A 23,513-nucleotide genomic window follows, 5' to 3' on the forward strand; every position below is an offset into this window, starting at 1 on the left:
TTAGAAAGACATTTTTGAAAACACGAATTTAAATTAGAAAGTATTTTGTATCAAATGATTAGTAATTTTTATAATACTGTTTCATATTTTTTAATAATTAATGTTTTCGTGACACATGTCAAAAAGGACATTTGATAAAATGGGCGCCTAATTTGGAACCCGTATACGATTGAAGTATTAATGTTATATTTTGTTGATTTATACATCTTATCTAAATTATATAATTCTTTAGACTTCTGTTAGATTCGTCTAAGAAGCATATTTTTTAATAGGCATTCTTTTTTCGATTTGTCTATTGTCTCTCGATATAAGTCATAAAATTTCGTTTTCTTTGTGAGTTTAATATCTCAAATCCGTTTATGGATATCTGACACTTTTGACTGTATTACAGGTACTCCTGTATCTTTTTATATGTGTTGTAATTTGTGAGATTCTATCACTTTAGATGATTCTGTCAGTTTTTTTACAATGAATTGATATATAACTTTTAAGGTGCTTAGTTCCTCCTTTCTTAACCAGTTCCACACGTTATCGGATTTGCTTGCTCCTATTCTGTTAAGACATATTGTTAAGTTTATGTTTATTCTTACGTGGTTATAGACTATTCAATTGAATACAGAATGATTGACGATTTTGTAATCGTTACCGCACTGACATCTGGCGGAAGTAATATAATTTTTTCTGGCCAAACTGCTATTGAGATTATAATAAATATATATATAAACTAGTATTTCTAGAGAATATATATATATATATATAAACTAGTGTTTTATTTCTAAAATATAATTATTATGGTTTGTGGTGACTTTATTATTGTTTAATGCTGAGATTGTACTTTTACTGTCTGTAAGGATTATAGTATAATGTGCTGATTATTGGTATTGCGGTATACTCATTCCATGGTCTTAGCGATTAAAAGCATTATTTACTGATGCCATGTTTTCTTCTTTTGATCCATCCCTAGATTTATAGTGTATTTTTTTAAGCCTATATTGTTCATTTATTTTTTTGATGTAAATATGTAATTCAATTATTTTATAATTAAAGGAAACAGTTATTGTATTACATAATTCTAATACACTAATGGAAAATTTAATTACGTGGTTAATTACAAATACGAATACGTAATTTAGGATATTTAATGATAAATAGTTTGAGCGCTTTTTAACATCATTCAAATACATGCGCTTTCAAATTACATTCAGTATAGACAAAGGAAATATTATCGGCTAACAACCGTTACTTACATACGATTTAGTAAATACTTCCAGTTAAAAGTCACTATATATTCTTATAATATTATTCCAGACAATTATGAATATCTTAATATATTTTCTTGAAATAGTACCTTAAGTATTGGCAAGGATGTCTTTAAGTTTACACAGATCACAGGTTAATTAGAAGGGATACGTTCTTCTTACGTGCTCCATCAGCGTTCACCGAACCAAATTACATCGGTTATTAATATTTTTAATTATAATATCATTATCGTATATCATTCTTCCATTAATTCACTCATTCATTCATTGATTTATTTATTCGTTGATTTATTCATTCATTCATTTATTCATTCATTCATTCATTTATTTATTCATTTATTTTTTTTTTAGTTTGAGAGAGATTTCAGAAAGAAAATGAAACATATATTTGTTGCAACATATCGGTACACTCTCTATCTCTATTCATGGAGCCGCGTAAATGCTATCGACGTCTGATCAACTTGCCATTTCCTCTTGGGTCAGGGCCGCCGCACAGACTTTTGCATAACACGAAATGCATAATGCATAAAAGAATCAACCAATCAGAGGTCTTTATTTCTATCCTGGGGAGGGAAATAAACGACTTTGATTAATTGATTCTTTTATTCATCATGCACTATGTATTATGCAAAAGTCTGTGCGACGGCCCTAAACATAAACTGACTAATGGCAATACCGCCACGTCCCTGAATTTCACAGAGTGGGAGTGAAACCAAGCAATAAGAGATCATCTCGCGTTAGTAGACTCAAAACTCGAAGCCCCGAATAGTCTTCTAACGCGGGGTTCCACTGTATTTGTAAATTTTAATAATAATTTGTTTACTAAACAAATTATTGTAAAATAATTATCGATAGTAAATAATTATTGATATATAAAAAAATTTTTTTTTATGAACTCTGTCATAATATCATTCCCTCCTACATTTTTGTGCTTACTTTAATTCTGTAAAACCCTTTTACAATTTTATAAAACTAATTACAAGATTAATTTAAAATAGAATATCAGAATAGACTATTTTAGGATCCCTTTAATAAAAATCCATAAAATAAATGTGAATTATTGAAAAGAGTGTGGGAAACATTCTTTTTATGTATTGCATATCTTAGTAATTTCTTTATCATTATATTTTCGATATATTTTAAGTAATTTATAAAATCTGCACCTAGCAATTTTAGGATATAACGAATAATTGAATAAAACGCGACAGAAGTAAATTGAGTTGTTAATATGTCACTTTTTCGCCTTATTCTTAGTAGCAAAATACATTGGCAGTGTATTGGCTAATATTGGTTATATATTGGTTATATTTGGAATGCATTGGTCAATGTTTTCTCAATGTTTCCCAGTGTAACGCCAATATTGGTTATAAAATATTTGCTTCAAATTAGAATGCAATTAATGTTCAGTATGAAAAATTGATTGGTTCAATATTGACCCAATGCTGAATCAATATTGAACCAATATTTCTGCTTAGACAAATTGGCTAAATAAGATGAAGCGTTCACTTTACAATATTGGACCAATATTGGGAATATTGTCTTTATATTGCTTTCCAATATTGCACCAATGTTTTTTGCTACTAGGATATAGTTCTTATTCTTACCACTATAATTGTGTCGTAGTATGTCAATGCCGATCTTTTAGCTAAAAGTCTTTACATGTTATAAAGAATTCATTAAAATATTTATTACCAATTTAAAGGCATTCTGTATATATTATATATGTCAGTATATATGTGTGTCAGTATATATACACATACATACATACAGAGTGTCCCATTTTAATCTATCACCTCTTGTAACTTTGCAGGAAACGATCGTATAGAAAAGTGTTTTAGACAACTTAATTTTTTTAAATGAAACCCCCTACTTTACATTACATATTCTTGTAGCTCATCTCGAGAGTTTTCCAAAACACTAAAATTAGTTATTTGAGTTATAGGACTTGAAAGTTACAGGACCGCCGATATTAGCATTATCCAAGGTGTACGTGGGGGTTGCTTGGTTGGATTTACACCTCTTTTGTGTGTGTGTGTGTGTGTGTGTGTGTGTGTGTTCGTAACGTATTTCAGAGAATAACACCAGCTATGCTTGAAAGAGTGTGTAACAATTTTAACGAAAGATTGCGTTTATGTATTCAAAAAGGGGAACGCATTTTTGAACACCTACAATGAAATATTTTTTCATTTTTAGGTATCCACACCAACACGTAAGCACGATCACACACACACACACACACACACACACACACACACACACACACACACACACACACACACACACACACACACACACACACATACACACGCGAGGTGTAAATCCGACCGAGCAACTTCCACGTGGTACACCTTGGGTAATGCTAATGCCGGTGGTCCTGTAACTTTCAAGTTCTATAACTAAAAAAATAGTTGAGCAAAACACTTTTAATTATAGTGTTTTGGAAAGCTCTTGAAATGAGTTACAAGAATATGTAATGAAAAGTAGATTTTATTTTAAAAAATTAAGTTGACCTTTAAATGACCTTTAAATTTGCTTCCCAGGTCAAGGCTAAGGTCACCATCTTATGTTCCCCTTGAAGCCATACAACTTTTGTCTGAAACATTTTTCTATACGATCGCTCCCTGCAAAGTTACGAAGGGTGATAGATTAAAATGGGACACCTTGTATATATTTCTGGGACATTGTTTTTTATTGTAAAGACGTCACAATAATTTTAATAACTAAATATTAACTTTGCGTAATAAAAATTAATGTTGAATATTAATGCTCTATTTATTTATTTATTGAACATTTTACTGGATCGAACCAGCATAGATAACAGCATAGATATTCGGATAGACAAAAACAATTCAATTAAATTACTAAACTCTAGTAAAATGATATTTGAGGAAATCTCTGAACATACAAGCACGGGTACAATTAAAGCATAATTCAATGTTATAATAGTCTGATTTCACTTGTTGAGAATCTCGATGAAAATTCTTTTGTTGTACGTTTGAAATTAAATCCTCACATGAACGATCGTTGAGTCATGCTTGGATCCATTTGCCAATCAAACTATTGGCCATATGCATTGTTTCTCCTTCGCAGGTAAACCCTATACAGTAAAGAAAGTTTATTGGTGTTATATTTTATATTATGTTTTATATATCCCCAAAAATTTATCCAAATTTTTATGTTAATTTAGCACAAGATGAGTATGTTAGAAAGTAACATAAATATTATATAAAAAATTAACACTAGTACATTAACGCAGTTGGAAACAAATTATGAAATATATCTTTAGTTTAACTTTTATAATATGACATATATGATATATATTTTACATATGGAGGAAAGGCACCGAATTTGGAACAGTTTCTTAAATTGGAACTCCCTTATTTCTTGGAAATTAAATATCGCACTGTACGAATACTGATAAAAATATGATCTTAGTTTATTAAGAATAGAAGCTTAGTTAATTAAAGAAATAAAAACTCATATTTTATACATTTATATCCTTTTTTATATAAAATCTACTAAAAACGAATTTATCAAAAGCGAGAGTTATATGTGCACGATTCTGTTTTTTAGGCAAGCCTAACGGAATAATATTGAATCTGTAGGTTTATACATCTTATTATATACATAATACGTAATAAGATGTATTATATACATAATACGTAATAAAATGTAACATTAATACTTCAATTGTATACAAATTCCAAATTAGGCGCCCATTTTGTCAAATTCCCTTTTTGACATGTATCACGAAAACATTAATTATTAGAAAAATACAAAACAGTATTACAAAAATTACTATAACATTTAATAGAAGATACTTTCTATTTGTATTCATGTTCTCAACATTGTTTTTCTAACTATTATTTAAAAAATATTGTCCAAAAACGAAGCAGTGTCCAAATTCGATGCTTTTCACCTACATTTTATTTATTTATCTTAGAATTTATGTTTCAAAATTACAAAATTATTTTTGTTATCTATTATTTACTTATAAATTATTTTAACACTAAGAAATGTTAAATATACATTTAACACATAATATTCAAATAACACAATGACATTATAATAAATTAACACTTGTGTTTGTAAAAAAATTTGACATAAAAATTTTAAGAAGAAATTTCAATTTCAATTGCGAACTTTTTTTACTGTGCAAGTGAGAAGATGTTCCGTGCGGCTCTTGTCCTAGTAGACCTTCAATTGATTGTTGTCATCGAAACCGGCGCTGTGACCCGCGTTTCTTACGATGAAACTGGTACCGTCGTAGTGCATGCGACGTTCTCCACGACGTACAAAGAGATGGGACGTTTGTCCTAAGGATGCGGTACAGTGTAGAAAGGGTGTCGTCAATGAGGCTGTCCCGTTGCTGGGTGATGTACGTAGTTGATATTTATTGCTGTTTCGTGCAATTCTGTTGTGCAATAAAAAGGGGGAATAGAGTAAAAATTGAACTTAAAAAAAAAACAAGTGCGATTATTTGTTAGGCAAAATAAAAAAATTCTAAATTTATTTACATATTTAGTTTTAGTCTGGGAAATTATAATCGTCGATGATCTCTATAAAGATATCAAATAGATCTATTAATAAATTATATATACATATAATAATAATTATCTGTATATATATATATTTTTTTTTTTAAGTATTATGTATATATATTTAAAAAATATATATATACGTATATATTTGTGTGTGTGTGTGTGTATGTGTGTAGCGCGCGCGCGCACACACACACAAAACAAAACAAATAGAAAATTAATCAATAATAAATAAAGAATAAAGAACAAAAAGTAATAAAAACTATTTATCCAATTACCTAAAAAAAATTTCTAAAAATTTAAATAATTTAACGCAACAAAATAGAAAATCTTAAATTATACAATAACGGAATTTAATATTAAATAAAATTGCATTTATTGTGCTTTGATTAAATTTCTAATTTATTTTAATTTCTTAATCATGGAAGGGGCTCGAATTCTATCTTATTATTCATTCTATTCTATTATTCATTTTTAGTAGATTTTTTTCCCAGATTTTTTTATTTTAGAGTCACTCGAATTCTATCTTATTATTCATTCTATTCTATTATTCATTTTTAGTAGATTTTTTTCCAGATTTTTTTATTTTAGAGTCAAAGTGAGATAAATGATTAGTTAATACCTGACGAGGCCATCGGGTGTCTGAGATACACGGACATTGTTAATAATCCAATTTTCAACACCTTCATCGGTTTGCCAATATTGAGCCGTACTGAGATGCGCTACAGCTTCTTGCAGACATGCCGAACCATGGCGAGAGCCCGAATAGAAAACACTTAATGAAAAGTCCTACAAATTATTCGTAAAAAATTAGGCTACATTCTTCTTTAATCACATTTTTTTCGTAATCTCTGCATTATTATACGAGCTAATTTAAAACATCTATTTTAATCACTAAAATGAATATTATTGTTAACTTCAGTCGAATTAATAAACACAATATTTATAAAAAATTTTTGTTTTAAATTTTTTATATGTGCAAGGGTTTTTTTCACGAAAAATTGAAAATAAATGTTTTATAAAAAATATGTTTATATACGTATTCATACATATGTATATATATATGTGTGTGTGTGTGTGTATATATATGTACGTATGTATATATATATATATATATATATATATATATATATATATACAAGAAATAGATTATACATATCACGAGAAATTTGATATTATAATCAATTATTTTTGATCAGAATTAATAATTTTCATTCGAAAAAAATAACATAACATTATTGATTTGAAATTTTTGAAAAACATAAAGTGAAAAATATAAAATCAAATATAAGAAAAAACAAAAAATTAAATTACTTATTAAATTAAATATTAGATATGTATGTTAGAAAAATTATGTATGAAAAAACCAACTTTAATCGAAAGATCTAAAAGTTAAAATAATTATTATCGATTTGAAACAAAAATAGAGAGAGAGAGAGAGAGAGAGATTCTTTTGTGTAATGGTTTTTCTCATAAAAAATTAAAAATAATTTCCTATGACAAATATTTATATAAGAAGCAGATTATATGCCAAGAGAGAGATTTTATGTTGCAATAAATAATTTTTTCTCAAAACAAACTTTTATTTGAAAAAAATAATATAAAATCGTCGATTCAAAGTTTTGAAAAACAAAAGACTTATTTAGAGATTTCTATAAAATGAAGAATATGGAAAAATCAAGCAATCACATAAAATAAGAATAATTAAAAGAGGACATTTAAATTCAAGGATTTAAGGATTAAAATAATTATGCATGATTGGAATCGGAAACAGCGAGATTTCAAACTGATTAATTCGGAAGCGAAAATAAATCTCTAACTCGTTTTACTTGGCTCATGTCTGAGAAAGAATCTGTTGTAGTCCTGGTCCCAGCTGTGTCCACTAAATAGACAAGCGCGCATTGTTCCGATGTGAAACTGACCCCTTTGTACCACATCTTTGCATATCTGACAAAGCAAAATTGGAATTAATTAGTCGTCACTTTGGACGGTATTTATAATCGAATCTTATTTCAAGACCGTTTCGAGTAATGTTTTAAGATGTTATAATTGGTTGATAACATCTTAAAACAATACTTAAAATAATCTTAAATATAAGACTTGAAATATAAGACTATGAATACTGGCCTTAGAGATAAAACTAACTTGTTATTGCCGTGTGTGTCGTGGGCGACGATCTCCACTCGAGACCCATATTGATATATCCTGCCATTGGGATGCAGCAACGCGGCAGCTGCTCCGGAACCACTCAGTGACAGAACAATGTTGTTCTACAAAAATCGAATGTGAAATGTAGATTTAGTCTAGATTTAGTCTAGATTTGAGTAGATGAAACTTATGAAATTTCCATGAAACTCAAAAATTCTATAGCTCTAATACCAACAAGGGGAGATATATCCCACACAGTATATAATATTGCTATAATATCACAGCAATATTATAATATTGCAGTAATATTATAACGGAAATGTGATATTACAGAAATCTTGTTGACATATTGCATTGCGATATATTACAATGTAATATTACAGAAATATTGCTGGCATATTGCACTGCGATATATCAAAATGTAGCATTACAAAAATATTATTAAAATATTATATTGCAATATATTACAATGTAATATTAATATTACAAAAATATTGTTGACATATTGCATTACGATATATCACAATGTGATATTACAAAAATATTACTTAAATATTGCATTGCGATATATTATATTGTAATATTTTAGTAATATTACTATAATGCATTGTGATATATCATATTGTAATATTTTAGTGATATTATTACAAGATTGCATTGTGATATATCCATATCGTATTCCCAGGTAGCAAACAAGCCATTTTAACGTCAAATTTTAGTCATGTTAGTACACGTAAGCAAATATAATAATTTTTATTTTATGTTTTTATTTCTTTTTAACTTATATAGGCGTAATCAAAACATAACATATGTAAACAAAAACTTCCAGTAACTAATCATAACTGATCATTTAGAAATTGACTAAACAACACTTATTAATAATTAATATAATATTCTATATAATTAATACTATTAGTATTTTATAGTTATATAATTTAGTTTTATCAGATGAACAAATCAAAAACAGATATTTTTATTAGTTATTTCACATGTTATTTCGCATATGTAAAAATTAGTAAAAATATTTATATTTATTAAAATATTATTTAACTATACATGTTTTATCTTTCTAACATATATTAAACTGATCTATAACAAATATGTATTTATAAACGTCAAGTGTTCAAGGATCATCACGAAATATTAGGTTGCGTACGATCTTCGAAGTCAAGCAACATCAACAGCGGCTCACATTTGGTTGGGTGACCGTTTTTTCAATTGTAGAAGTTAAGCAATGCGACAAATAGGGTATAGTGGTTTGGATGGTTGCGATATGTATAGTGCACCATTACGGTGAAATATTTTTGTAATGTGGATGCAAATGCTGGATGAAACATGTACCCAAAATATATATTTTTATTGCAAAAATATTAAAATGTTAGACAAATTACAATAATATTATCGTAATATTTTCACAATATATTAGTAATATTGTTGCAATAGTGCAGTAACATTTCAGCGATAAATTTTCGCGGACATTTTATATATCAGCAATATTTCTGTAATATTGCTGATATATTATCACGTAGTATTACTGCAATATTATAATTTTTTCTGCAATATCGTTGAAATATTACATTGCTGTGTGGAGTAAGTATGTCGTGAGTTTCAGAAAGTTCGATATTAAGATATTATACTGAAAAAAAAATGTTGATAATTTGATTAAATTTTTCAACTTGATTAAATTTTTTCAGTTCAACTATTTAAGAATTTAATTATATGTATTTCAGTCAAATATATAAATACTTATATTGAAGTTCAAATATTTTATTAAAGTATTTAAGTTAAATTCATAAATAGTTGAACTGAAAAAATTTAATCAAGTTGAAAAATTTAATTCAATTAACAACTTTTTTTTAGTATATGAATATAATGTCATAAAAGTAATATCCCATACAGCACAACATCTTTCAGAAAGCTTTTTGAAAGATATCTGACAGAAGATCTTTCACATATTTTTCAGAAAGCTTTCTGAAAAATGTGCGCTGTGTGGGATGTAATATATACAGTTGCTGATGGATTAAACTGATTAAAGGATTAGAATTACATGTTAGTCTTTTTACTGTTTGAGATTGATTTTTTTTAAATATTTATTTTTTTATTTTATAAACTGTGTTTTTAATTTATTTTATGTGTGATTCTACAAAACATTTTTTAAATTTACCTAAAATTGATTTTAAAAAAATAAAATAAATTATTTGAAAAGATCAAAATATTTTAAACTACTTTATAAATATGTACTCTTTAATAAAATTAACAAAGAGAGAGAGAGAGAGAGAGAGAGAGAGAGAGAGAGAGAGAGAAAATTAACACTTTTCTTATTAAAATGTAATACTGAATAGTATTAAATTTTAACCAGTAATTAATATTTATTTTAAGTATTAAAAACACTGCTGTTAGTACTTTCAAGTCAAAATAAATAATAATTATTGGCCAATTTAATATTGCCATGTATTATATTTTTAAAAGCACTACTGTTATATTAATTGTGTGAAGCTTTAGTTGTTTGCTATGATATCTAAGTATTATAAAATTATAAATCCATAACTTTAAATCCATAACTTGATCCATTGGCATTTAAATATTACATACTATTTTTATGATGTAAAACTATATCTTAATTTTAAATTTTCTAAAATTCACGATATACATAATTTATTAATAAGTTATAAAATAATATACATATAATACATAAAATAATAAAATTACGTATATCATATATTGATTAATATATGTTTAATTTTTAATTTTTATTAAATATTTTATATTACATAGTTTTGTTTTATAAAGATCAAAAGATCTAGATTTAAATTTAGTTTAATTTAATTAAATTCTTTATTTATATGAATCATAAAATTTTACATTATAGCTCTGTATTGTTAAAAAACTTTTTAATTTTTAATTTTTTAACTTTTTTTCAATTAAAATTTAATATTCTTTTTATTAATAATTTAATTTTTAAAATTTTTAATCAAATTATTAATAAATTTATTCAGTATTTATATAATAATTATAATTGCATTATCCAATATTATTTTGCAACACAAGTTTAAATAATCGTTTTCTACGTATTGTTTGCTGAACAGAATTGTATTGATAATCACGTCACATTTGATTATCACGTCATAATTTTGAGAGAAATGGTGTGAAAGAAACGAAAAACATCCTTGAGGATTTTTGTAATCGATATTAAAAATGTTTCCTAAATTTTATTAATGTATGCGAAAGTATCAATTTTTAATGTTAAAATATATTTTGGTTTATTTGAATAATTTCTTGTTTTCGAGATATAGTAATTAAAAAATAAATTTTTTTCCAAATTACAACAACAGGTATATTGCACGAATATTACACAATAATGGCATCATGAATTGACGAAAATTTTCTAATAATTGCGTTTGTTATAAGAAATAATACGCTGTAATGTAGCAATTTGAATAAAATTTCTAAATAATATTTGTTAAAAGTTAAACAAAATATCAAAAAACTTTCATGGATAAAAATCAAAGCACGAATTATCCAGATTTGTAAGAAAAAGATTAATTATTGTAACGTTATAATTAATATTAATAGTTACTAATAAATTATAACAAAAATCTTTTTAACATTAATTCCTTCTTAATTCAAATTTATTTCTTTTTTATTAACGTGTACTTAATTTTTAGTATTATTTTATTTATTTAAATATTTTATTCAATATTTCTCACATTTAATTTTTTATACATACATCTCTATTTAAATATTTTATTTTATTATTTTATATGGTTATAATATTGCAAATATAGAAAGAATACATTTTTATAAAAGATTACCTTGAAGTTGATGACTCTGACGGCGCGGTCAATGGTCATATCCACGCGTATTCTGTTGTGCAACCTCAACGATATGGTACCATGGGGGGTGGCGACGACGCCGCCGACGTCAGAGTCATGCTCTCTCCAGTTTTCTGTGTAGATGGAAGCTTCTTCGGTTGTATAATAAGGCACGCCAACCGATTTCCTCGCTTGCCGCCAGATAGTCGCCGATCCTGAGTACGTGGTTGCTCCACTCAGACCGCTCCACTGTTCGGCCGGGGGTTCGAAGTATTTGGACAGCTCATTGTATCGCTACAAAACCATTTGGAAGAAACACAATCACAAGGTTAGGACACAAGGTCATGATAACATAATTCTATACATTTATATTTTAGGAGCCTAAAATAGTACAAACAAATGTGCTCTTGATACTCTAAAAGTTTGTAAAGAATTTTTCTTTTATTTTTACTGTGTTATCTTATCTCTTAGCATACAAGTTGCTGTTGTAATAGCATAATTTTTATTGGTAGATCTGTGTCAATTCTAAGCAATGTAATATATGATGAGCAATCGTACACGGAAAGATTTTTCTTTTAGAACATACTCCCAAAATTATAATAATCACAGAACGACATAAATTTTGAAAAAAATTTCATTCTATAATTTAGTGTAATTTTTAAAAATAAAATTTATTTGATTTTGCTAACATTACAGTGCATAACTAATTATTGTAATTTTAATATTTTTACTAATTTCTAGTGAATTTTACTAATTTTTATATCAAATTTTACTAATATTATAGTATATTTTCTTCAAAAAATCTATGTTGCTCCACAACAATTACGAGTTTATAGAGTAAATTCAAAGAAAAATTTTTTTTTGCGTAGAACATACAAGACATATTTTTATAGAAGACTTTGTAGAACTTTTTTTCTTTGCAATATATTTTAGAGTTCTTATCGATTCTTTATCAATTTTATTTTAACTTCTTTAATTCTCCATTATTCTCCATTATCTTTTCAAAATATACGACTTATATTTTATTTTATATTGATATCTTTGTTAATATTTTGGACAATCTCTCTCTCTCTCTCTCTCTCTCTCTCACTCGTAAAGCTATACGTGATTTATGTTTAAAATAAAAATAAAAATAGATTAGAGATAAAGAGGGGTTCAAGGATTGTGATTATATACTTGAAAATTGGGTTCTTCGGACTGGGGATGATAATTGTGCGCGGTATAAAGAGATCGAGGTCGCATAGCTGTGGTAGAGCCTGTCTGGTTCTGTATTGTTGTTACGGAATACGATGGCGTTGTCTGGATCGCTGGTAGAACGAAAGACTTGTGTATTTCCTTTCGGAATTCGGTGCAGGTATTTGCCATTTCCTTTGCCTCGAAAGATACACAAATTGATACTTTATTTAATTTTGGGGAATGGAACAAATAATGTAATGACTGTTTAAAAAAGTCTTGAAAACCTTTAGAAAGTTAATACTAGTTTAATTTATAATTAATTTATAATTAATTAATTGTAAATCGCTTATATACATCACGCGCGCGCGCGTGTGTGTGTGTGTGTGTGTGTGTGTGCGTGTGTGTGTGTGTCATTATAAACATTGTTGTTTTTTACTGTAACCGTTATTAGTTATTTGCCAATTTAACATTACTAAAATTATATTTCTACAAAAAACTTTATGTTAAAAGTGAAAAAATATTATATTTTGAAATTCTTAGAGCCTTGAATTTTGTTATAATTATAAAGTACAAAATTTTATCTCGCGTTCAATTCTAATTTAATAAATGATTCCCGGAATGTTTTTTTTCGTTTTTTTTTCCATCTGATTTAACAGGCAAGAAAATTTCGGGTTTGCAAAAGAAATTAGATCAAAATAAAGAAAAAAGATTATAATTAATTGCAAATATAATTGTAAATAATGAGAATAGCGAGAAAGGAGGAAGATCGAAAAAGCAGAGAAAACGTACTTTGGAGTCGCCGGCGGCGGCGGCGGCGGCGGCGGCGGTGGCGATAGTGGCGGTGGCGGATGCGGCGTTTTTCGATTTCTTGCGCCGGGACTTCCGGTGCTTGATGATCGCCACCTGGCCAACTTCGCCTGCGTGATCCACGGTTGAAGAGATTTCGAGTTCCTTGGGATCGACAGTTAGATTACGTCTTAGCGCCGTGGTTATTTGCTCACGTTAGACTCCACTTGAAACGAAAGTTCGCACAGGCAGATTGACGCCGCGCTGTGACAAGTGAACATCTCGGTCGTCCTGGCAATTCGTCGGCAATTCCTGTTCGTGCGATCATCATCGGTAAAAAAAAGATATCTAATTCAAGAGTGTCTAATTTTTAACATTATGTGAGGTTCCAGTAGAAATTTTTTTTATAATATTTTTCTGAATTTTTTATATTTTAAATTTATGAAGATTTTTGAAAAAAATTCTCAAATTATTTTAGATTAAAAAAATTTTTTTTAGAAATTACTGAATATATCATTTTATAATATATTAGATTCTTTCGAGAATATTATAAAAAATGTAGATTTTTTACATTTTTTAGATTTTACAAGATTTCTTCAAAAGTTATAGAATGAAAAATTCTTAGAATAAATCAGAATTCACATAGCTAAACATTTCTATAAAAGATATAGATTTTTTTATCTTCTTATATTTTTCAAATTTTGTTTTCTTTAGAAATTATAGAATAAAAAATTTTAAAATATATTAGATTCAGGTATATAAAGATTTCTGAAAAATCAAGTTTGTGCCTGTGCAAAAAAGATTCAGGGGATAAAACATGTAATTTTATGTAAAGTTTTTGACATTTTATGCATGAATACAATGTACTATATAACTTTTTTGTCACTGCAATATTAACAAGAATTTTTATTATTATTGACTAAAAAAAATTATATAGTCTATAGAGCACACAACATCCAATGAATGTTCAATTTTAGTTTTTATTTTGTCTATATTTTATGGACATCATACAAATGGTATAAGAACATACATTATTGAACGTTCAAAATATATTTATATTATATTTAGACATTTTAAAGATGTTAATTTTACGTGTTTGAAAAAAATTTTCACCTTAAAAAAACTCTTGTGTAAAATAATTATAAGTTCTTTTTGAAACATATAATAGAAATATAAATAAAATTTAAATGTTTCTAAAAATAGAATTCAAAAAATAATAGTTAAAAGATTATATTGATTGTTTTTCAACTTGTATTTATATTTTGTATGAATGTTTATTACAGTGAAAGAACAATTTTATATGCAATTTTAGATGCATGTATACATGCATTATAATAATGTTATTTTCAAAGATGCTTTTTTTATGTCTGTTGAATACAACTAATTACAACAGTTTTTAAGATGTCTTTAAGTTATCTTGTAAACATCTATGTTTTTGGATAAATAAAAGCACAAGAAGGAAAGTATTTTATTTGTAAAAACAATCTGAACATTAATTAAAGAAAAAACGTATTAAATTATATAATTAGAAAATTTTCTTGTATTTGCAATGTGTTATTTTGTTTTTTTAATTATATTAAGAGGATGCTGAATCTGTCCTATTTTTCTGATTATTTTGACTTTTCACTAATCTTTTAATTGTATTTACAAAATAAAAAATTCTTTTCCACAATTAAAGTACAGATTGTGAATTGTGGAAGAGGATTTTTAATTCTGTAAATACAATTAAAAAATTAGTGAATTGGAAATAATTAAAATAATCGGTAAAACATGACAGGTTCAGCATCCCTTTAACAGCATATTATAAACATTAAGGCTCGTATTCAGAACATGTTTTTATTTATAGATATACATAATTATTTTTGAAACTAAATTTCTTTAATATAAGTAACGTGAATTATATTTATTTATTATATATCAATAAAAGCGTATTCTGAATATTGGTCTAAGATTTGCCGCATTCTTGAATTAAGATCATGTGATATTTTTCAAATAGAATCCCCAATTTTTATTGCCTATCTTGTAGTTAACATTAAAATGTCAAAACAATGATGACATGAGTTTTTTCAATTGTCTGTTTTATTGATATAGTTGTTTAACAATCAGCAATTGCTTTTAAAATATGTAAAGTGTTTGTTGTTAATGCAAATTGAAGTTAATTTGTTAACAATTTATTAATTACATGAAATATACTAATACATTAACAGATCTATTTTATAACTCTTTAAAGTTCTGTATCGTTACAATGTCATTGCGCAGATATTAATTTGTTAGTTTATTTTATGCAATTACGAAATTGCTAACAATTTTATTTTAATTTACATTGAAAAGAAATATACCACCTACCTTTTTTAAAATTTTTTTAATTACTGAAATAGATTCAATTTTGGTTCATTTAGTCTTTAAAATCGGTATTTTTCAAATGTTCAAAAAAGTAATGCAAGGCATCTTTAAAATGTTGAAAAATTCAAGTTTGTGACCTGGATGTTTTAAATACGTACTATCCAATTACGTACATTTTAAAAAAGGTTTGTAAAACGTCTGTGTATTATTTGGGAGGCATGAAATACATGTGAAAAGTTTTACTTGAAATTACATGATCGATCTGCAAATTACCAAATATGTTAGTGTTTTTGGAATAGGATCATTGTATCAGTTAATTCATGATTTAGATATATTGGTTATTAATTGGTTAATAAAATTATAGTGCACATGTAAAAAAAAATAATTACTGTGAATACTAATAATTGTATATTTATTCCGTTTTTCAAAATATCATGTGTTGCTTTAAAAAAAAATTTAAATAATAGTTTTATTGAAAAAATTGAAAACATGTAACAGAAATGATGAAAACATCAGAAAATAACCGGTAAACTAGTATTGATAAGCGTTCCGTAACTGAGTGTACTAGCATGACTAGCATGTTTTTACTTTAAAAGAAAAAGAATAAATATTTTAATTTAGAATTAGTATTATGAAACAATAATAATTAACTTTTTAAAAATAAAGTTAAGATTGTCTATTTTGATGTGCAGCGAATTTTGCTGAATATAATTTTTTTCTATTAGTTTAATATTCTTAGCTCATAAATTGCACTCTTTAAATTACAATTAGTGAAAAATCAGTAAAATACATTTTTTTGTGGTGTACTTATAACTTGTCAATCAGTGAAATAAATGCACTGATTTTTAATTTAAAAAAGAATCTTTTCTCAGTGTATATATTTGAAAACGTTACTATGCTAGTGAAGCCCCTAATAAACACAGTAATATAGTAGCAATGTAACAGCAATGTAACCGAATATAACAGGTTACATTACCCTGAAATTACACGTAATTTACATGTAAGTTACAATTTCCGACTCAGCAATATAACATGTTATATAACATGTTATCTAACCGTCACACAACCGTTACAAAGAAAAATAAAATAAAATAAAAATTTAATTTTTTTAAAATTATTTTTATCAACAGCACATACTAAATTTAGGATAAATTTTTATTAATTAATTAAATTTAAATTATGTTATTTTTTATTTTATTTTTACTTGCCGCTGTTAGGTTTGAACCCGGGACCTTAGGATTACGAACCTTGTACTCTACCTGCTACGCCAATTTGACTCATCGATATGGGTACTTATTATTGTCTACATGTACCTATATGTAAACTGACGCGACTATATTATTTTTTATAAAAGCAATTAAATTTTGCAAAACATTAAAAATAAATAGCATTAATTTATTTACTTATTAATTTCATTGTTAAATTTATCTTTTTCCATAACCTTAATAATTTGATGGAAATTGCGATCTATTTAGCACTAATCTTTGAAGCGTTCAAATGATTAATTAGATGGTTAACTATATAGATCATAATTCTAAGAAAAATTGAATAGTATACATTTATTATTCTGTTTTTGTTCAGCACATGATGAATTTAGATTTTGTGCATTTTTTGTGCGCAATAATTGTAGACAAACCGTTATTTTTGAAAACATTATCTTTATAATAATTTTTATTATTATTAAATAGATCTATCATTCAGGATGTTATAATGTCTGATTTCTGAGTCAACTACGACGCATTGTTCCGTAATAACATTGATACGAACGTGTTATGTTACGATTATACAATTTTTGTTGAATAACTGTAACGCCGAAACGATGTATAACAGCTAAATCACTTGCGTATAACAAATATTACGTAACAGGTTATTTCCATGTCATATAGCACCTACATATCACAAGAATAACAATGTTAAATTACATGTAACTTCCATGTTATATTGCCGCTATAAAATGTGTTCACTGGGCATTTATTATTTTGTTTTTGTTTAGTACATGATGAATTTAGATTTTGTGCATTTTTTATATGCAGTAATTGTAGGCAAACCGTTATTTTTGAAAACATTATCTTTATAATAATTTTTTTAATTATCAAATAGATCTGTCATTCAGGATGTTATAATGTTGTCTGATTTCTGAGTCAACTACGACGCATCGTTCCGTAATAACATTGATACGAGCGTGTTATGTTACGATTATACAATTTTTGTTGAATAACTGTAACGCCAAAACGATGTATAACAGCTATATTACTTGCGTATAACAAATGTTACGTAACAGGTTATTTCCATGTCATATAGCACCTACATATCACAAGAATAACAATGTTAAATTACATGTAACTTCCATGTTATATTGCCGCTATAAAATGTTTTCACTGGGCCTTAAACACGGAAAACTTTTTTTATAAAGTTCCTAGGCTTATTCTAAAAGCACAGTATTGTTCTTTGCTGAACTGCCAAGTGCGCCTTATGCTTATTTTATACAAAGTCTAAAACTTTTATACGCAGCAAATGTTTTTACGAGTCGACTACAGAAGTCGATAACAAAACTATAATTTTCTAACTTTCTTTCGTTTTTCATATGAAATTGATCGCAGCGCACCGCGTTACTATCTGTACTTTAATTTTGGAGAAGGATTTTCAATTCCATGCAATCAATAAAAAGATTTCGGTGTCCGGAAAATTAGTGATAAAACAGTTTAGTATCCCCTTAAGCCGTAAGAAATTGACTAATCACAATTGAGTATTTTTATAAAAATCGACTGTGATTGGTCAATTTCTTATGGCTTAAAGGTTAAATCTTCATTGTAAACTACGTCTTAGAGTCATTTATCTATTAGGCTGGAGTCCCATATACTGATATTTTCCGCGTAACGTGTATCGCGTAAAAAGGTGCCTTTTCATGCTGACGCTCGATGCTCATTTTCAGCGGCAAGAAGGTCACCACAATTGACGTCAGCGTCAATTGAAATCCATGAAAAGGAGAACAGCGTGAAGAGTTCGACGTCGTGAGTGATATAAAAATGTCTTTTATTAATAAATAGACATCAGGTTTGGTTACAGGAATGTAATCAAAAATTGTTAAAAAAAAAGAAGTGAAATGAAAAGGGAAGCACTAATAGCATTTCTTATCAATGAAGTACAAAGAAAGAAAAAAAGAAGTTATTAAAAAAAAACGTTATTGGGTGAAACCAATATTTCAAGAACGTAAATTACATGGATCTTATTATACAATATTTTCTGTAATTACATTAAAAAACAATAGATTTCGTAATTATTTTCGTGTAACTCAATATAAAGAATTATTACGCATGATTATTGCACTTTCTCTAACTAAACAAACTGTAATTAGGGAACCAGTATCACCTGTAGAATGGCTATTTATGACATTAAGGTTCTTTGTAAATTTATTTTTTAATATATTTATTTTTTTATAGTAAATGTATATAAGTATATATGATATTTATTTTATATAAATTTTTGGCATCTGGTGACTCGATGACTTTAATATCTTGCAATACCTTGTTGGACTAACAACTGTCAGTTGTTATATTATCGAAGAAACTTGTAGTGCTATATGGGATTGTTTGGTAAAAGAAGTACTTCCATCCTGTTTAAAAGAAAATTGGTTAGATATTGCAAATAAATTTGAACATAAATGGAATTTTATAATAATCAAAGTAAACACAGATGTTCACAAAATATTTAGTATTTTAATAATACTTTTGGTTGTTTAGGTTTAGGTTTAACTTGCTATTAATTTAGTTTTAATTTGTTGAAATGGTTCTGCTACTATTTTCTCCTAATTATTAATTTCGTTGCGTCTAATAATTGTAATTTCATCATCTGCAATATGTTGGTATATTAAAATACGTTGAATTTTCTAAAATATAATAAAAAATCAATTTACTACAATTTACTACAATTTACTATAAATTTTTAAAATTCCCTGCATAAAACGTCAAATTGAAAAAAAAAATTTAATTTTGACATTTTGCAAAAAGCAGAATTCAACAGAATTTAGAAAATATTCAATTGAATATCTTCTGAATTCTGCTTGAATAAGGATTCAATTCATTTTAAATATTAACTCTCGCATTCAAAAGAATTCATTGACTCTAAACATTCTTTGCATTCAATCGCAATAAAGAGGTATTCAAATGAATGTGAACCTTTACATTAAAAGATTCATCTCTTCTGCTAATTGTAACGGATTCAGAGACATACAAGATTTCATAGTTTTATACTTAATATCGCACTGAAAAGTATTGGCCACGATCTGCGATTTTTTGTAAAGCAGAATTCACGATAAAATCTCGTGAATGCGAAACACTATTTTTGAATAAGACATTTTATGCAGGGTTATTATAATGTGTGTGTGTTTACGAAAAATGCTATTATGTTACATATTGCACTGCTTTTTTACATTCAAAATAAATTTAAATGTGAAATTACAAGAAATTGCCTTTCAAAATAAAAGAACAAAAATTTTGTCTTTTCTACAAAAATAATGACATGAAGTAAATGTGCCAGCTATACGAACGAATATTTATATAAAATTTATTTATTATTACTTTTTAATATTAAAATGTTATAATCAATAATACGGTTCTGTATATACATATACGTATAATACCTATACATTCCTGAAAGGGTATAATAACTTTAATTATAAGAATAAACGCTACAAAATGAGAGTGTTAAGTTTTTCTTTACAAAGATAATGATATGAAGAAAAATGCGCCAATCTATATAAATAGATGTTTATTTTTTAACTGGCATTCATAGTTTGATTTTTTATTAAGTCCGTATCAGATTAATTAAAGATTGATATTGGGATTAAATTGAAATATAACCAATTAGGAACAAAACCAATATTCTTTACCTTTACTTTGAATGGTCAAATTCAATTTAATCTCAATCTCAAATCTGATATGACTTTAAGAGATTGTCTTAAATTTATCTTCAGATACAATTTTGTTTAGTAGGAAGGTTATTTAAAGATAATTTAAAGATTTTTTATTTAAAGATTTTCTTAAATTATCTTTAAATAACCTTCGTACTAAACCAAATTCTATCTGAAGATCAATTTAAGACAATCTTAAAGCCATATCAGATTTGAGATTGAGATTAAATTGAAATTTGACCATTTAAAACAAAGTTAAAGAATATTGCTTTTGTTCCTAATTGGTTACATATCAATTTAATCCCAATATCAATCTCTAGTTAGTCTGATACGGACTTAATAAAAAATCAAACTATGAATACCAGTTAAAAAATAAACATCTATTTTTATAGATTGGCGCATTTTTCTTCATATCGTTATCTTTGTAAAGAAAAACTTAACACTCTCATTTTGTAGCGTTTATTCTTATAATTAAAGTTATACCATTTTTGTAGCGTTTATTCTTGTAATTAAAGTTATACCATTTCAGGAATGTATATTATATGTACAGTACATACAGAACCGTATTATTGACTACAACATTTTAATATTAAAAAGTAATAATAAACAAATTTTATATAAATATCCGTTCTTATAGCTGGTACATTTACTTCATGTCATGTTATTTTTGTAGAAAAGACAAAATTTTTGTCCTTTTATTTTAAAAGGCAATTTCTTGTAATTTCATATTTAAATTTATTTTGAATGTAAAAAAGTAAAAGCAGTGCAATATGTAATAGCATTTTTTATAAACACACACACACACACACACACACACACACACACACACACACACTTAGCGCCCTTTTTAATCTTTTTTTAAAAAAGGTAATTCTGTTCGGATATCACATATTTTGTTGCGGTTAGGCATCTTATTTAATCCACGAAGCTATAACGTAACTTTTATAAAGCAACTTTTTTCCACTTTAAATAAGTATGAAATTAAAGCGGAATTATATAATATATAGGAAACTGTCCTATGACTACATTTTTTTTATAAATAGAACGGACATTTAGTAAATTGTATTGAATGCTTTTTATTTAATGACATAAATCGAAATGAACATTATTCTATCTTTGATGAAGTAACAGACATTTGTCGACTTATCTCACTAAATATATAGAAAACACTTATTCTTTACTTAAAATATAAAAGAATATATCACTTCGAAAACATTATTTATTGCACTTATGTAGTTAAATACACATATAAATTATTATATATTATAAAACATAAACATAACTATATAAATTTATAAAGCACAGTTTTATTATGTAGGAAGAATTTGTAAGCTGTGGTATCGTTGTAACACACTTTGGTCCGGCAGAAGGTGTAATATGTAATTAGTTATGTTGGATCTTTCTGGATAAGTCATATGAAATCAGAATTAAAGATAAAAACAATGTATTATGACATATAATATAGCAATAAATTTTGTTAAAAAGTATAGATTGATATATAAAAACATTTCAAAATGCATATTACCTGTAGTTAGACGAGAACAGATTAGACGAGCGCTAACTAGCGTGAATAGTATGAACTGGACATAGAAAATTTTGTTTCTTAAATGAAAATTTTACATTTCTGACTTTGTATTGCGATATCTCCATTCGTAGGATGCATAACAAAAAAATCATGCCAAGTGTCTGGTATCAACCATTGTCAGCAAAAAGGTTATAAATCGTACAACAGAATAATGTCAGAAAGTGTCAGCAAATTGTTATCGAAATAATGACAATTGCTGATCATGTTATGCTAACAGATTGGCGGCAGTAATCGATCAAGATTTGTGATCTCTGCTCAATTTTTGTTGTTAATTTGCAATCAGATTGCTCGCACGGATGTGGATCCATCTTGAATTTTGCCAACAATTTGCTGTCAGACTCTGTTAGAAAATTATAAGTATATTGAAATTACAGGTGCCAATTTATTATTTTATATCAATTTTTGAAGAAATTTGTCGCTAATCTGTTAACATATTGCACGCGTTTTGCTTACCATGAAAAAATCTATGTGAAAAATCACTTGTAAACAACGTTACTTGATTGCCAATTGCGTAATTATTGTATTTGAATAGGGGACATTCTCATAGAATACTTTTTCTGGTTTTGATCAGATTTAGTCAAAAGTCCGAACTTTGCTATATTTTCTCATATTTAAGCTTAAATTGTTTTTGGAGAATTTTGATAAAAATCATTGTGCTTGATAAATACTATCATACTTCTTTGAATTGAACAAAAAGATCCATGTCTACGGAGTAAATAAAAATATAATAATCTACGTAGAGTTAATTACTATAGCACGGATACCTATTTAATAATTTGTATTGGGCTTAATAATAATTGTTGTTTAAATATTTTAAATATTAATCTGAAAATATCAGAAAAATATTTAATTTTTTCAAAAAATTTTTTCTTTCTTAGATGTTATTAATTTATATAAAAAAGTAAGAAACTCTTTCTAAAAGATTATATATTATATATAAAAATTCTGAAAAAT

At 26.7% G+C, this 23,513-nt stretch overlaps 2 protein-coding genes across 4 annotated transcripts in view; one reads left to right on the top strand and one right to left on the bottom strand.

Moving 5' to 3' along the window:
• Positions 1-1,610: 1,610 nt before the first annotated feature.
• LOC105833860 lies at positions 1,611-14,124 on the bottom strand. Its single transcript, XM_036287358.1, has 7 exons — positions 12,937-14,124; positions 11,761-12,054; positions 7,946-8,070; positions 7,630-7,747; positions 6,423-6,589; positions 5,403-5,673; positions 1,611-4,356 (listed from the first exon to the last, which is right to left on the bottom strand). Exons 1-6 carry the CDS (start codon positions 13,123-13,125, stop codon positions 5,448-5,450), a joined length of 1,119 nt encoding a protein of 372 aa, XP_036143251.1. The 5' UTR covers positions 13,126-14,124; the 3' UTR covers positions 1,611-4,356; positions 5,403-5,447.
• The window catches only part of LOC105830574 (prostatic acid phosphatase), a 39,988-nt gene continuing 21,991 nt past the window's right edge, over positions 5,517-23,513 (top strand). The window contains exon 1 of one of the 3 annotated variants that reach the window (XM_036287353.1): positions 5,517-5,637. The gene's annotated coding sequence lies outside the window, so the exon portion shown is untranslated. Of the gene's footprint in view, positions 5,638-12,067; positions 12,089-23,513 lie in introns of those variants that run through there. The other 2 variants (XM_036287355.1, XM_036287354.1) reach the window with 2 other exon arrangements.

The sequence above is a fragment of the Monomorium pharaonis genome, chromosome 5, assembly GCF_013373865.1.
Source record: "Monomorium pharaonis isolate MP-MQ-018 chromosome 5, ASM1337386v2, whole genome shotgun sequence".
Classification (NCBI taxonomy): domain Eukaryota; kingdom Metazoa; phylum Arthropoda; class Insecta; order Hymenoptera; family Formicidae; genus Monomorium; species Monomorium pharaonis.

Excerpts from the sequence above, each read along its gene's own strand:
- LOC105833860 (XM_036287358.1), bottom strand. The coding sequence starts at position 13,125 with ATGGCAAATACCTGCACCGAATTCCGAAAGGAAATACACAAGTCTTTC. Across the intron at positions 12,055-12,936 it reads CCGAAGAACCCAATTTTCAA|CGATACAATGAGCTGTCCAA; the intron begins GTATATAATCAC and ends ATGGTTTTGTAG. Across the intron at positions 6,590-7,629 it reads CTTTCTCAGACATGAGCCAA|GACTTTTCATTAAGTGTTTT; the intron begins GTAAAACGAGTT and ends AATAATTTGTAG.